The 13,512-nt window shown below is 48.3% G+C and overlaps 1 protein-coding gene across 3 annotated transcripts in view; it reads right to left on the reverse strand.

Moving 5' to 3' along the window:
* Mtus2 (microtubule associated scaffold protein 2) overlaps window positions 1-13,512 on the reverse strand; it is a 376,016-nt gene that overhangs the window by 47,353 nt on the left and 315,151 nt on the right. Inside the window, exon 1 of one of the 3 annotated variants that reach the window (XM_057764366.1) lies at window positions 7,098-7,298. The exons of the other annotated variants lie outside the window; for them this stretch is intronic. Within the exon in view, the coding sequence (XP_057620349.1) occupies window positions 7,098-7,181 (84 nt within the window). The 5' untranslated portion in view covers window positions 7,182-7,298. Of the gene's footprint in view, window positions 1-7,097; window positions 7,299-13,512 lie in introns of those variants that run through there. 3 annotated transcript variants of the gene reach the window in all.

The raw sequence follows: 13,512 nt of genomic DNA on the forward strand, positions 1-13,512 counted from the left end.
ACGATGTCTAGTACTGTCGGCGAGCCCTGGGCTTTCTTCCCATCGATGGGGAGGTATCAGAACTGTGTGGTGAAGGAACCAGCTGGCTTGGAAACAAAAACTGCAGGAGTTTCAACCCGAGCCCCAGTTCTCATCGAACACTGGGCACACCAAGATTCTCTCCTCCCCTCCTCACTTCTGCAGAGAGATGGAGAAAGGGCTGAACTGGACACGGACAGGATCTAGCACTCCTGGTCCCACAGCTTGTTATGTCTGACTGCAGGAGAGGCAGTCAGCTGCCACTCGTTTGACTCTGGAAACTCCTCTAGCTGTATCTCCGACCCTCCTGACCCCCCAGCCTCCAACCCACCCTTGTCTCCACCCCGAGAGCTCACCCTACCCGTGTGTATCCTTGATACTGATTTGTGGCTCATAGGTGGGGACATGTCCAGTGTTTGCTGCCTCTTCCACACAGTCTTCTGGGGTTGTAGCTTCAGATAGGGTGGCTGTTTGGTTCTCCCTGTCAGTTCTAGATGAATCTTTCTGACGTCCCTGGACACCTTCCTGCTAAAGAGGCTGGCTCAGCTCCTCCTTAGCTTGCCAAAGCCAGCCTGCCTGATCTGGCAAGAAACTTTCTTCTGTCATGTTGGTTTTTTGAAATGATATCAACCCTTCTAATTTATGCATCAAGTAAGTTATTTTGTGTTTCCTGAAAGCCAAGCCAGAATGACGTCATGACCCTGCAATGGCATCAACAGCTAAGACTGTAGGACCAGCATTTTTTAGGCTAACACCAAGGACTCTTTCCATTTGTTTTGTCCTTGCTGCACCTGTCCTGTACCCATCACGGAACCACAGAACCCAGCAGAAGCCTTGCTCTCCAGAGGCCCTTAGGCTCTGGGAACACTTGAGATGCCTTCTACAAGAACTTCAAGCCACTCTTCTCATTGTTCCCTGGGTGATGACAAGATGAGGGGGGGTGCTGGGATGGGAGCAAGGCATCCTTTGACGTGGGGATCGGATCGGCGCTTCCCTAAATGGGGAATGTGTGGAAAATTCCTAACTGGTGCCAAGCACATGAACTCCTGTGTTCACTCAAGAGGGCTAAATATAGACACCAGGATCAGCCATCCACATTGTCCTGGTGACAAAGTCCAGGCCTTGCAGAGTCCAGGAAAGCCATTCGTGACCGGGGACTGTTTAGTCTAAGACAGGCTTAACTTCAGATGGGTACCTGGGGAGCACTCATGGTCTCCCCAAGTCAGCAGCTGCAGTTCTGCAGCCACACCTCCGTTTGAGCATGGGCCTCTCCTTCACAGTACTGGCTCTCCATTTATTTTAGCACGGCAGGGGAATCTTAGATGTGGAAGCCAAGATGACCAGGGACCGGGGAACGAGTTCACCCTCCTTCTCCAGTCCTGAACATAGGCACCACAGCAGGCCTGCTCTCCCGGAGCCTACCCACCTTTGAAGGCTTGGCTCTCTGTGACACAGTCTTCCACAGACCCCTGCGCATTCTGCCGTCTACTAGACCCACCTGGCAGAGCCAAGAACCCACTCATTCCTGCGTCACCAAGCAACTGGACGTGTGGCCAAGCCCCGAGTCAACCTTAACCTGCTTAGTCACCGGGAGTTACCTGTTTAGATGGCTGACACTACCTCGTGGGACTGGTGGTAACAGGAAGTGAAACTGTCTCTCCTAGTTAACATCACCTGTGTGACCACACTTGGGCATCAGCCGGCCATGCGCCTCCTTGAATGAGCAGCCAATCAATAAAACTAAGACTGCATTCCAGTATCCCTGGATGGCTTCTCCTCCGTGACTCTAGAAACAGGAAGCTTATATGCCACCACACACTGACTGAGTGCCTACTGCATGCCAGGCAAAGGGCATTTTGGCCTCCAAGAAGCCAGTGTCTCAGAGCGAGCCAATATACAAGCAATTACAAAATAGTGAGAGATAGCCTAGGAGCCTAGGGCTGTCTTGGAGATTTAGACGGAGGTCAGAGGAGGAACAAATAGGGTCAGTGAAGGGAGCTTCCAAACGGCACCAGGGGCTTCTGAAAACCTTTGTCACCCCAGCAGACAGACCCAGAGTCTTCATCTTTGTAATTTCTGACCCTGGTCTGGGATATTCACTGAAGAACTGTTGTTTGTCTGCAAGAAATACTGAGGGCCACTTATGAAATTCACTGTAGAGTTAGCAAGCGTGCTCCTAAAAAATGTTTCCCCTGCCTGGTGTGCGTGTGTGTGTGTGTGTGTGTGTATGTGTATTTATGTGTGTGTATACCAGGAACTCTTAACGGTCTTTGCTATATTTTCCAAAGTGACATATCATATATTGTACTTATTTAAGTGTACATACGTGCATGTGACTGCCTGTGGAGGCCGCGTGTGTCAGACCACCTGGAGCTGGCGTCACAAGCGGTTGTGAGCCACCTGAGGTGGGTGCTGGGAAGCCAACCTAGGTCTTCTGCAAGAACAGCCAGTGCTTTTAACTGCTGAGCCATCTCCTCAGCCCCCTTCCCAGAGTTTTAAGCTGCTCTGTGTAAGTGCTAATCACAAGGCACTAACCATGCGATGTGGGCCATGCTGATCCCAAGCTAAGCAAAATAAGACCACACAGATAAGAAGTGGGAGGACTCGGGTGCACTGGCACATACCTGTAATCCCAGAACCTGGGAGGTAGAGGCAGATGATTGCAGGTTCCAGGCCCGCTTAGGTTGAACATTAAGACCGTGCCTCAGAGAAGAAAGGAGGGTAGGGCTCTTTCTGGTATTGGAGTGAATAACTGGGTCCTTTCTATTGTGAATTAAGATGCGCATTTCCACACTAAGCCTCACGAAGTTAGGAGTTTTCCACTCTTCTCTGAGATAACATTGCCTTTTACCCATGAGCGTGGGTTAATTCAACTTGGTAAAAATGTGTCAAACTGGGAAAGAATTTTCTTTGGTACCTCTTCAGATGAGCCAGTCACAGAACACACACATCTCCACGGTAATTTCCGTGTACAGACCATTCATTTTCAGTGTGGATATTAAAACATGTGACCAGATTTATAACAGAGCTCGGGGGGGGGAGCCCTTGAGATGTGGGGTGACCTTTTATTCTGCCCCAGATTTAAGATAGTGCTGACACAAGGTTTGAGTTAATCAATAAGTATTATTTTCTTTTCCAAATAATTAACACGAAGCTCTTGCATTTGTATAATGACCCACGTTTCAACTCAGAAATGAAATTTAATGCAAATCCATTCAACACAAAGTACCGCTCATATTTAATCTTCTTCCGTACACTCCTGTGTCTCATTGTGCAGCAAACACTATGCTCAAATCCTATGTTAAAAGAAACCAGAGTGACTGAACTTAAAAGGTCGCTCCAGCTTTTGCCCCTGTGCCTGCTGGGAGAATCACTTGTTAAAAGAAAACATCTTGTTTACCCAAGAGACAGTGGCTAATGAGGGAGCATCATTCAGGCAGGAAGATAACGAGGGTATCCACATCTGGATGCCTAACAAGCAACTGGAAAGGACAGAGACTGATGGGGCTAAGGAGAAGGAAATCGAACATGCAAGCCAGGAGCCTTCTAGAGGGAAAGCAGGAGAACGGGAAACGAGCCAGCATGGAGACCTTTAATTCCATCTATGCTGCACTTAGGAAACCTTCTGACTTTGTGTGGCCCCAGTCACCTTCTCCAAAGCATGGCCGTCAAGCAGCCAGGTTACATCTCTGCTAAAAACAAAACAAAACAACAACTCAGACAGATCTGCACTTTCCCATTAATACAAGTTAAGAAATGCAAGTCTGGCTTTTAGCCTGGAAAATTCTCTGCATTTTTTATGCATTGCATTTTCTTTTGTGTTTATCCTGAAAACTACCCTCTTGTGATTCTTCACGTTGAGCAAAAGCACTTTGCTCTTGTACTCTTTGCTTGTAGTTACAACCACTCCTTGTCAGCTGAACCAAACTCTACCCCATTTACCCAAGTGCAATTCAAAAATTCCACTCCATCTCCAAGAACCTTGCCTGGGATTCTCCCCCAACTTGTTTCAGAGTTGGGGAGTGGCAAGAACCTTCATTTAATTATCCTCTAGTCTGTAACTAGTGTTTAATTGCTCAGTGTATGTCACTGTTGTCTATACAACCTGCAATTTCCCTGGAAAATGTGAAAACACAAGGGAATTGGTAACTGATAAGAGGCTGTTCATGTTTCTAAATAATTCTTTGATAGTCTCTGCAGCAACAAGACATGGAGGAAAGCAGGACTAAACAAGGCTAATTGGATAGTTTTGGGGAAATGGGAAGACAAGAGGCATGGATGGCTTTTAAAGACTTTTTATTTATTTTATGTGTATAGGTGGTTTGCATGCACATATTGATGTGCAGCACCTCATGCAGTACCCAAGGTGGCCAGAAGAGGGCACTGGATTCCCCTGGAACTGGAGTTACAGATGGTTGTGAGGTACCACATGGGCGCTGCAAATTGAACCCAGGTCTTCTGCAAAACCAGCTCTCCAGCCCCAAGACAGACCATTTAAAATGTTTTTCCTCACTTGGCAGTTTTGTTTTTATTTTGTTCTTTAGGAAGACTACACCGTTTCTCCTGGTGCACCAGGTTAAAGAGCCATTCCCAGGCACTGCTTTCTTAGCCCCGTCTCTGAAATGACTTTAAACGTTACTTTCACATCTATCATTTTTAAAAACAACACCTTAGCTCCAGTGTCGTCAAACTGCAAAAGAACATATTGTTATCTCTTAAAATCAAATGTTCTCTCTCAGGGTTATGGGACGCAGTGGAAAAGGTTTGGTTCCGGAAAAGAACAAGCTGGGCTAGAGCAGTCAGGAGAACTTCTTAGTGTCCTCTGCCACACATGAACACTTTTCAAACTACATAGATGCTCAGCTGTCGGGACTGACAGAGGGCGGGGCTTACCCAGATCTACAGCATGACACCCCCAAAGGCAGAGGGAATCCTGTCTCCTGGCACAGCACCTGGATGACAGGTAGCTGTGGAGTGAAAGAAGGATCCAGGCATACTTCCTGTGAGGTTATCCTGAAAAGCAAGCAGCAACACAAAAACGCTTGCTTTTGTTTTAAAAGAGGAAGTCGCCAACTCCTTCCCAGAGCACCTGTAAATACAGGGATCCATTATACCTGATGTGGGAACACTGTGCTGAGACATGGCAAAAAAAAAAAAAAAAATCAAGAAATATGGGTGTGAGCATAATGAAAAGGGTCTATGATACAATTCAATGTTTTATGTTTTTATCACAGAGAATTTAAGTATTGAATTCGGGGTTTCAAAGCCAAAACAAATGACGGCTACTTAAATATCACACTTCTAAAGAGATGAGTAACATCGAATTATTTTCAAAAATCCTTAAATGCAAGAATGACATAAGATTATTTTTAGCAATTTGATTGAAGAGAAAACAGGGGCAAGTTCACTTTAGGATATATTCTTATTCCCTCTCTCTGTCTCTCTCTGTGTGTCTCTCTCTCTGTCTCTCTGTCTGTCTCTGTCTCTCTGTCTGTCTCTGTCTCTGTCTCTCTCTCTCTGCAGTCCAGGCTGACCTGGAACTAGATAAACAGACCAGAATGACTTTAAAACCACAGAGATCCATTCCCCTGCCTCTGCCTCCCGAGCGCTGGGATTAAAGGTGTGCACCACCCCTGAACAATCTTTATTCCAAAGGTAAAACTTTTTTTTGAGATAGGGACTTATTATGCTGCCCTTGGTGGCCCAGACTTCACACTCTACCAACCTTACCCACCTCAGCCCAGCAGCTGAGATTACTGGCAACATCCCCGTGTCTGGCTTTATTTCTGGAACTTTTCGACCTGAGTCCGGGAGTACAAACTTTATGATAAGGCTGGGCATCTGACTTCTCTTTCCCTTCAGCAAAGTGTTGTTATAAAGTTCCCTTGAATGCCTTTCTGCAGCCACATCTCCTGAAAAAGAGCGGCTACAGTGGTGGTTTTTATAGCCGCTTCCTGTATGTCTATTTCTTAACAACACGCACATACACAGCGTAAGCTCTGACTCTGGCCGACAGATGCCAAACTCGCTGGCACGTCGGTACCCAAACCAAAGTCCTTAGGTGAGTTTGAAGGGACAGCTTAGTTTTCCGAGATGGCATGTGAGTGGTAGGTCAGCATTCATGAGCAGAGCTGACAGAAGATGATCCCCACTGACGGCCCTGTAATGAGTTTTAAATTAAGCCATATATTTCCCCGTCACCTGGTCACACACTATATCCCAAGCTATCTACAAGTTGATGCCACACGGGTAGAAAAGAGGCAATTTCAGGCTTCTCGTCCCTCACGAGATTCCATTTCATGCATCTTTGATGAAATATATAGCACAAGAAGAGTTCTTGCTGGTAGTTATCTAGAGAGAGAATTAAAAACGCCCACACCCCTCTGTAAGTGCCCAGACCAGGCAAACATCAAAAGCAAAGCCGGTCTTTGTGTTGAATCACTGCACAGTGCTTGTTCTGACTCGATTTCAGTTCTTCAGCTGTGGATTTTCTTTTTGGTGAACCCCCAGCCTCCCTGGCTCACCAAGGCTTGGCCCCATGCTACCTACCACTTTGTGACAGGAAAGTCCCATCGCCAACTCTATAGACCCTGTGACTACTTCTCTGACATGGACAATCAAACCCAAGAGGAAATGCTCTTTAAATCCAGAGTGATAAACTTTCCAAGTTCCAGTGTGGCTTAGGGAAAACATTGTGCCTAGCTGACCCACATCCCGCCCACACCAGAACATCTTAGGTTTCCCAGGTGCATAAAATGCACGAAGAATCTTCCCAGGATTCCCCTGGCAGTTTGGATTTCAAGACCTATCCAGTATGTCTGCAAAATGCAACAGTTTTATTTGAGCCTGCAGGAACATAACATTATGTAAGGCCCCGCAGAGCTCAGGCGAGCAAACGCTTTTCCGTGAGCACCACTCAAGATCCTCCACCCTGGAAGGAGAACCGGGAGCTTCCTGCTCACCAACAAAGCACATAGGCATGCGAGGGAAGGGGAAGGAGGGGGGGAAGAGGTGGATGCTCGCACCTTCTCTGCTCGGACCAAGGAAGAGGGGAAGAGAGGAGAGGGAAGGCCAAGTACCTTCTGGTCCAGGCACTGAAGGCAGTTATAAAGCTTGCAGCAGCGGTGGCCCATCCCGGCGGGCTGGCTCCACAGCACCTGCATTCACCGTCTCAGCCGTGGTCCCTAAGCCGAGGTGCTGGCTCCCAAAGGGACGCTCCGTGGAACTGTCACAACTTCCATGTGGTCTCCCGGCTACCTTATTTCTCCTGATAACTTCAGCGATTGCGGAGAGGAGGACCCGGGAGGAGAGGGCGGGGCAGCTGGCAAATCCTCCTGCGAGGGAGGGGCGGAAGCCTGGCTGCGGGCGCAGCAGCGGCAGCAGCAGAAGCAGCAACAACAGCAGTAAGGGGCACCTCCTCTCTGGGAATCCTCAGAGCCAGGCGGTTGAACTGTCGCCTGACAACCCAGCCTTTGACAGTGGCATCTCCCTGAGCAGACAGACAGTCGGCTGCTCTGGGTGTGGCACAGTCTCTGTACCGCGCAGACACGCCTAGAGAGGAAGCAGGGCACACACAAAAGGAGACCCACGGGGACCCGGGGTGGGGGGTGGAGGTAGACTAAGGCGAGCTAGCCTCTCGCCCAGTCCTAGCTGCCTGTCTGGCTAGGAAGTAAACATATATTTAAACGTGACTGATGGCAAGGTCTCTCTGTCCAGGGACTCCACTGTCCACAAGGAGGGCTCGTGGGCAAATCTTCATGCCCCAAACAATTGCTTGGGCCTCATTTGATGACATCTTTACATGTAAAATGTATTTTACATAACTTTAAGATCGCTACCCTACACAATCCATACAAGAATCTTAAGGACTTAAGATTAAATTGGGATAGGAGGCAGCTGTTTCCCTTAAGCAAATGGCCTACAAGACTTTTTATGGGATTTGAACTTTCTAATCAGCTTGTAATTTCTCAAAATGAAGAAGAGAAGGGGCAAGAGGCAAAAGTTTTCTTCAAAAGAAAAACAAAAGAAGAGACCTTGTATTTTAACCAGTATTTATGCAACCCGGGAAGGAAAATATGCAAATATTTATAAAATTAGCTTTTCAGCAGAAAAATTCTAAAACTTATCCTCAACAAAAATATAAAATTACAGAGTTATAGAGGTGGCTCAATGGTTAAGAGCAATCGATGCTCTTCCATAGGACCTGGGTTCTGTTTCCAGTACCCTTATGGGGCAGCTCACAACCACCTGTAACTCCAGGTCCAGGGGAACAAATGTCTCTTCTGACATTTGACATAAACTCCTCCCAGGTCTTTCTCTCCACAACTGCTGAGGTTATCAAGAGAAATAAGGTAGCCAGGAGACCTCATGGAAGTTGTAACAGCTTCCAGGAGGGCCCTTTGGGAGCCAGCACCTCTGTTTAGGGACGCCACGGACACACTGAAGGAGGGGGCTACAGAGTCAGCCTGTTGGGTCGCGGCCACCAATGCTGCTAGTTTTGTAACTGCCTGCAGTGTCTGGATGAGATGGTACCTTGGTACCCACATAGCATTACACGTGCACGTGCACACACACACACACACACACACACACACATGGCTAAAATAAATCTAAAACAGTACACACTTTTTTAGGAAATTTGCCTAAGGCTATAAGCCAACAATGCATGCTGAAGCTAGGTGAACTTATTAACCTAGCAGATTTTCCAACAGATTTGAGTTAAGTAGTAGAAGCCGTGTGGATTTACAGAGAGAGGACTATTTGGTGATCAAATAAAAATAAACTGGAATGTTTGCCCCAGTGTTGAAATCGGAAGCACATGCCTTTCTTGACCCCTACCAGATACATCAGGAGAATCTTTAGGACAGCAAATTGACTAGAACTAACAAATCATTAAATATCCAAGCTCATTGGTCCAACACTTCCTCTTCTACCCCACAGCAGGGCTCAAAGCAACAAGCAAGGATACGAGCATGGGGTGTTCAATACAGCATCACTTGTAAACACGGAATAGCACTCCTGCCCCATGTTGTCAAGGCATCCTACTATACAGAAAGGGAATAAGCTCTTGAAGGAGAAAGTAAACTTTTACCCCAAAGCACAAAGCTAAGGCTTACTGGATATGATGGCACACACCTGTAACCTCACCGCTGTAGAGGTGGAGACTAGCCTGGGGTACACAGTGAGACTCTTTCTCAAAAGCAAAAGCAAAACAAAACAAAAATCTTACTTCCACACATGCATACACATGCATGCATGAATGTGTGTGTGTGCATACACACACACCACACTTAAGTATACACACACACTTGGGTAGTTTTGGAATGATATTTTAGAGATACTCCCTAACAACCAACCAACATAGAATGGGAGGCAGGAGGATGAGATAATTTCCACTCGAGACTCTTCCTCTATGCTTTTATTAGGAACGCGTTTTGGTTTGCTTTCAAGTGAAATGTATAGGGGAAAGGCAGGGACCTTCCACCATCCAGGCTCTGTGGAGTAAGTGGGGAGGCAGGTGTGGTGATCTGAACGAGAATGACCCACACCGCCTCACACATTTGAATGCTTGGTCTCCACTTGGTGGAACTGTTTGGGAAGGATCAGCAGGTACAGCCTTGTTGGAGGAGGCGCGTCACTGGGAGTGGGCTTTAAGGTTTCAAAAGTCCATGCCAGGCCCAGTGCCATTCTCTTTCCTTCTCCTGCTCGTGGTTCAGATGTTCAGCTACTGCTCCAGCACCATGCCTGCCACCTGCCTGCCACCACAATAACAGCCATGACAGCCATGGGCTCACCCTCTGAAACCATCGGCAAAATCTCAATCCAATGCTTTCTTTTAAGTTGCCTCGGTGATGGTGATTCTTCGCAGCAACAGAAGAGGAACCAAGACATGCGGCTTTTGCTTTGTGGAGACGAGATCAGACCATTCCCTAGGAGGGAAGACACTCTTGCACTTTGACCTTAAACCCGGGCTGAAACTTCTACAGAAAAGTCATTGTGTACAAAGTGGCGATTTTACACAGAGCAGCGTGAACAGTAGTCAAAAGGCAAACGCAGTCCGAGTGTTCATGACGTGAACAGTAGTGAAAAGGCAAACGCAGTCCGAGTGTCCATGACGTGAACAGTAGTCAAAAGGCAAACGCAGTCCGAGTGTCCATGGGCAGATGAAGATTAAAAGGAATATATATGCAATGGAATATTTTCGGCTTAGTTAAAAGAAGAAAAAAATGTTGACAGATGCCCTGTTGTCGGCATTCTACCACTGAGTCACACCGCCAACCTCAAATGGGAGACTGCACGCATACCACACAATATGGCTGAACTTTGAAGACATTATACCATGAATAAAACAGACTGTAAAAGAAGCCAGAGCCATGTGAAAGGTTATCCTGTGTTAGCTGTCTCATTATTGAGTCAGAATGTTGCAGATCCAAGGTCGAGGAGCTATTTTTAGCCATCCACTGTCCATCTCTATGGCTGACCTAACAACCTTGTAACTGTCATGTGAAACCTTCTGGAATGCCCTAACCAACTCCTAGCTTCCATCAGCACAAAGGCTAAGGATGTTACCAGGTGGCATCTGAGACCTCTAGCAGAGAGTTCCCTACTTAGCTGTGAACCCCTGATGCTTCCAATTTGGAAAACACTTTGAGTTATTACTTTCTTTTGCTCCGTAACTCTTAAGACTTTCTTGGAACATATTATTTGGGTTCACCGGAGCTCTCCTGGGGGATTCTATGTCTTGGAGATCTTGCAGGAATCTTTCCATAGGACCAGTGCCTTCACGAGCCCCAGCAGGACCTAGATGGGTAGATGCTAGGATGGGTCAACCCAAGGCCCAGTTGTGGGCCTGGGTGTTAGCCAGTCACACCAGATCAAACCACCTGGGCCACCTGCTTTGGGTCCTGTGGTGGAGTAAGTTCCCCAATATGCATGCCCTCAGGGTGGGTTCGTCCTCACCTGTGGTGAGGGGTGGAGGAACTCTCTCCCAAGTGCAGGGCTAGCTCTCTTGCTATAGTGGACAGCAAGAGGTAAGGCCGGCTTTCCCAGGGCAGTGAAGGGCTGGACGGGCTCAGTACAGCCCTTGGATTTCATCTCGCATGATTCTTGAGGCCTCCTGAGGTGCCATTGGCCACAGATATCAACACAGACCCCACCTGCAGTTGGACCATGGACCCAGACATGGCCTTTGGCTGCAGCCTAGGCTCAGGCAACATCCTGGTTTTGGGTGGAGGGAATGGCCACTCAGGTGGGAACAGTTCCAGCAGCCGTGCGGTCACTGGACATCACTATGTGACCTTGAATGACAGTGTAGGACCCAGACTTCAGGTCAGACTCCCAGCAGTGGTAGTAGGACCATGGACCACAACATGGTCCTAAGCAGTAGCTGGGTCTGTATGTTCCCACTGCCCCCAACAACAGTATGGCCCTGAGACACCAACCTGATCCTTGATTTTGGGTGTCTGTATAGCCTTTAATGGCAACAGGAACATCAGACATCAGTACAGACCCTGGCTGCAGTAGGGTCACGGACCCTAACATGGTCCTCAGCTGTAGCTCAGGCCCAGATGTCACCATGTCATTGAGTCACAGCGCATGCCCCTCCGATGGATGCTTCCTAGTCCTTGATCACCAACCTGGACTCAGGTTGCTGGTTGGACCCTGGGTTTCTTCATGATGCTCGGTGGTAAGCTGAGCCGTGTATGTCTATCTGGACCCTGGTCACTAGAGGGGTTCCAGACATGGCCCTCTGCGGCAGCTGGGACCTAGATGACACCCTGGTCCCAGATGGTAGCACAGGCCACCCATATCTGTATGGCCCCTACTGTGGCATGGCCCCCTGACTCCATCCAAGTTGCAGGCTCCGACCTCTGTATGGGCCCCCTGGTAATCTGTGCCACAGAGGTCAGTGCAGAACCCAACTGTAGTTGGGCCATGGATGCAGACATGGCTCAGGCAGCAGCTTGGCCTAGTCGACATCCTTGTTCTGAGTGGTAGCTCTGGTCACCCAGATCAGGATGGCGCTGACCGCGCAGGGCCGCTGGACACCAACAAGGCCATATAGGATGCCGTCCAGACCTCAGGCTTCATGTGGCCTTTGGCGACACCATGGGGACATGGGTATCAATCTAGACCTCAACTGTGGTAGGACCACAGGCATAGACACGGTCCTCGGCAGCAGCCTAGGCCTGGATTTCACCATGGCCCCAGGTGATGGTAAAAGACACCCAGACCAGTAAGGTCCCAGTGGCAGAATCACTCATGAACCCGATCTGGGTTCCAGGAGGCAGCACAGCCCACTGAAGTCAGCATGGCACTCAATGGCAAGAGATGCCAAGGATACAAACACAGACCCTGGCGACTACAGGACCAGAGACCCACATCCGGCCTTTCGTAGCCACCTGATCCGGACATCGCTATGTACGCAGAGGGCAGGCTGACCTCCACCATCAGCCCAACCCTTTACATCCACCTTTCTTCCTTTATGCGCCTTTTTGTGAAGTATGACTCATTCTGCTTCTCTAACTCTCCCAATTTTCTGTCCCTTGTTTATTTCAGCCTGGGCCCAGGGACCCAGGCTGGCTTTTTTCTGCCTGTTGGGATGGTCTCAGCTAGGCCCCCTCTACACAAAATCTTGTTCTGTAACTCTTAAGACTCTTGGAACCATTTCCATATTAGGACACATTATTTGGGGCAAGCTAAATCTATGCTCCCAGGCTGGGAAGAAGCAGGTAGCGAAGAAGGTAGAGAGCTAGGCCCAGGAGAACCCATGATTAGCATATGGGAGCAAAAAGCCCACAGAGAGGAAGCTGGAAATGTCCTTGCAAGGCTGAGGCCACCACGTGTACAGCAGAAGCCACCAGGGTATCCTTTGCTTGTTACAAAACTAAAGCCCACACCCTGGGGTAAAGACTTAAGACATTAACGTGACATGGAGTTGTGTGTAGAACTATATGTAAGAGCATGTGCCAAGAAAGCCCACACCATGCAAATGAGTCCCCAAAGATACAGAAAGTGACAGAATCATCCCAATTCTGTGAGTGGGACTGTTTGAGCTGTTGGAGGTACCCCGGGGTCAGCAAATGCCCTAGTGGGAGTAGGAGAGGAAAGGGGGGTCAGCAGGCACAGAACTTCAGTGTTTCCCAAGACACTGCAGGCTCTGGACAGACCACTGGCCGTAAAACGCTTGCTGTATAAGCCTGAGCTCCGATCTCCGGTGCCCACGTTAAAAAAAAATAAAAAGTAAAAAGAAATAAAGAAAGAAAAGCTGGTGGGACAGAGAGAGGAGGAACCTTGGGGCTTCCTGGCCAGATACTCCAGATTCAGGGACAAATTGCCTCCACAAACAAGGCAGAGAGGGACTAAACTCTGGCCTCCTCAGGCACATCACATGCACGCACACACGCACGCACACACGCACACACGCGCACACACACACGCATGCATGCACACGCACACATAGGTACTGCAAAATAACACAAATGTACTTAACAA

This window comes from Chionomys nivalis, chromosome 3 (genome assembly GCF_950005125.1).
Source record: "Chionomys nivalis chromosome 3, mChiNiv1.1, whole genome shotgun sequence".
Taxonomy (NCBI): domain Eukaryota; kingdom Metazoa; phylum Chordata; class Mammalia; order Rodentia; family Cricetidae; genus Chionomys; species Chionomys nivalis.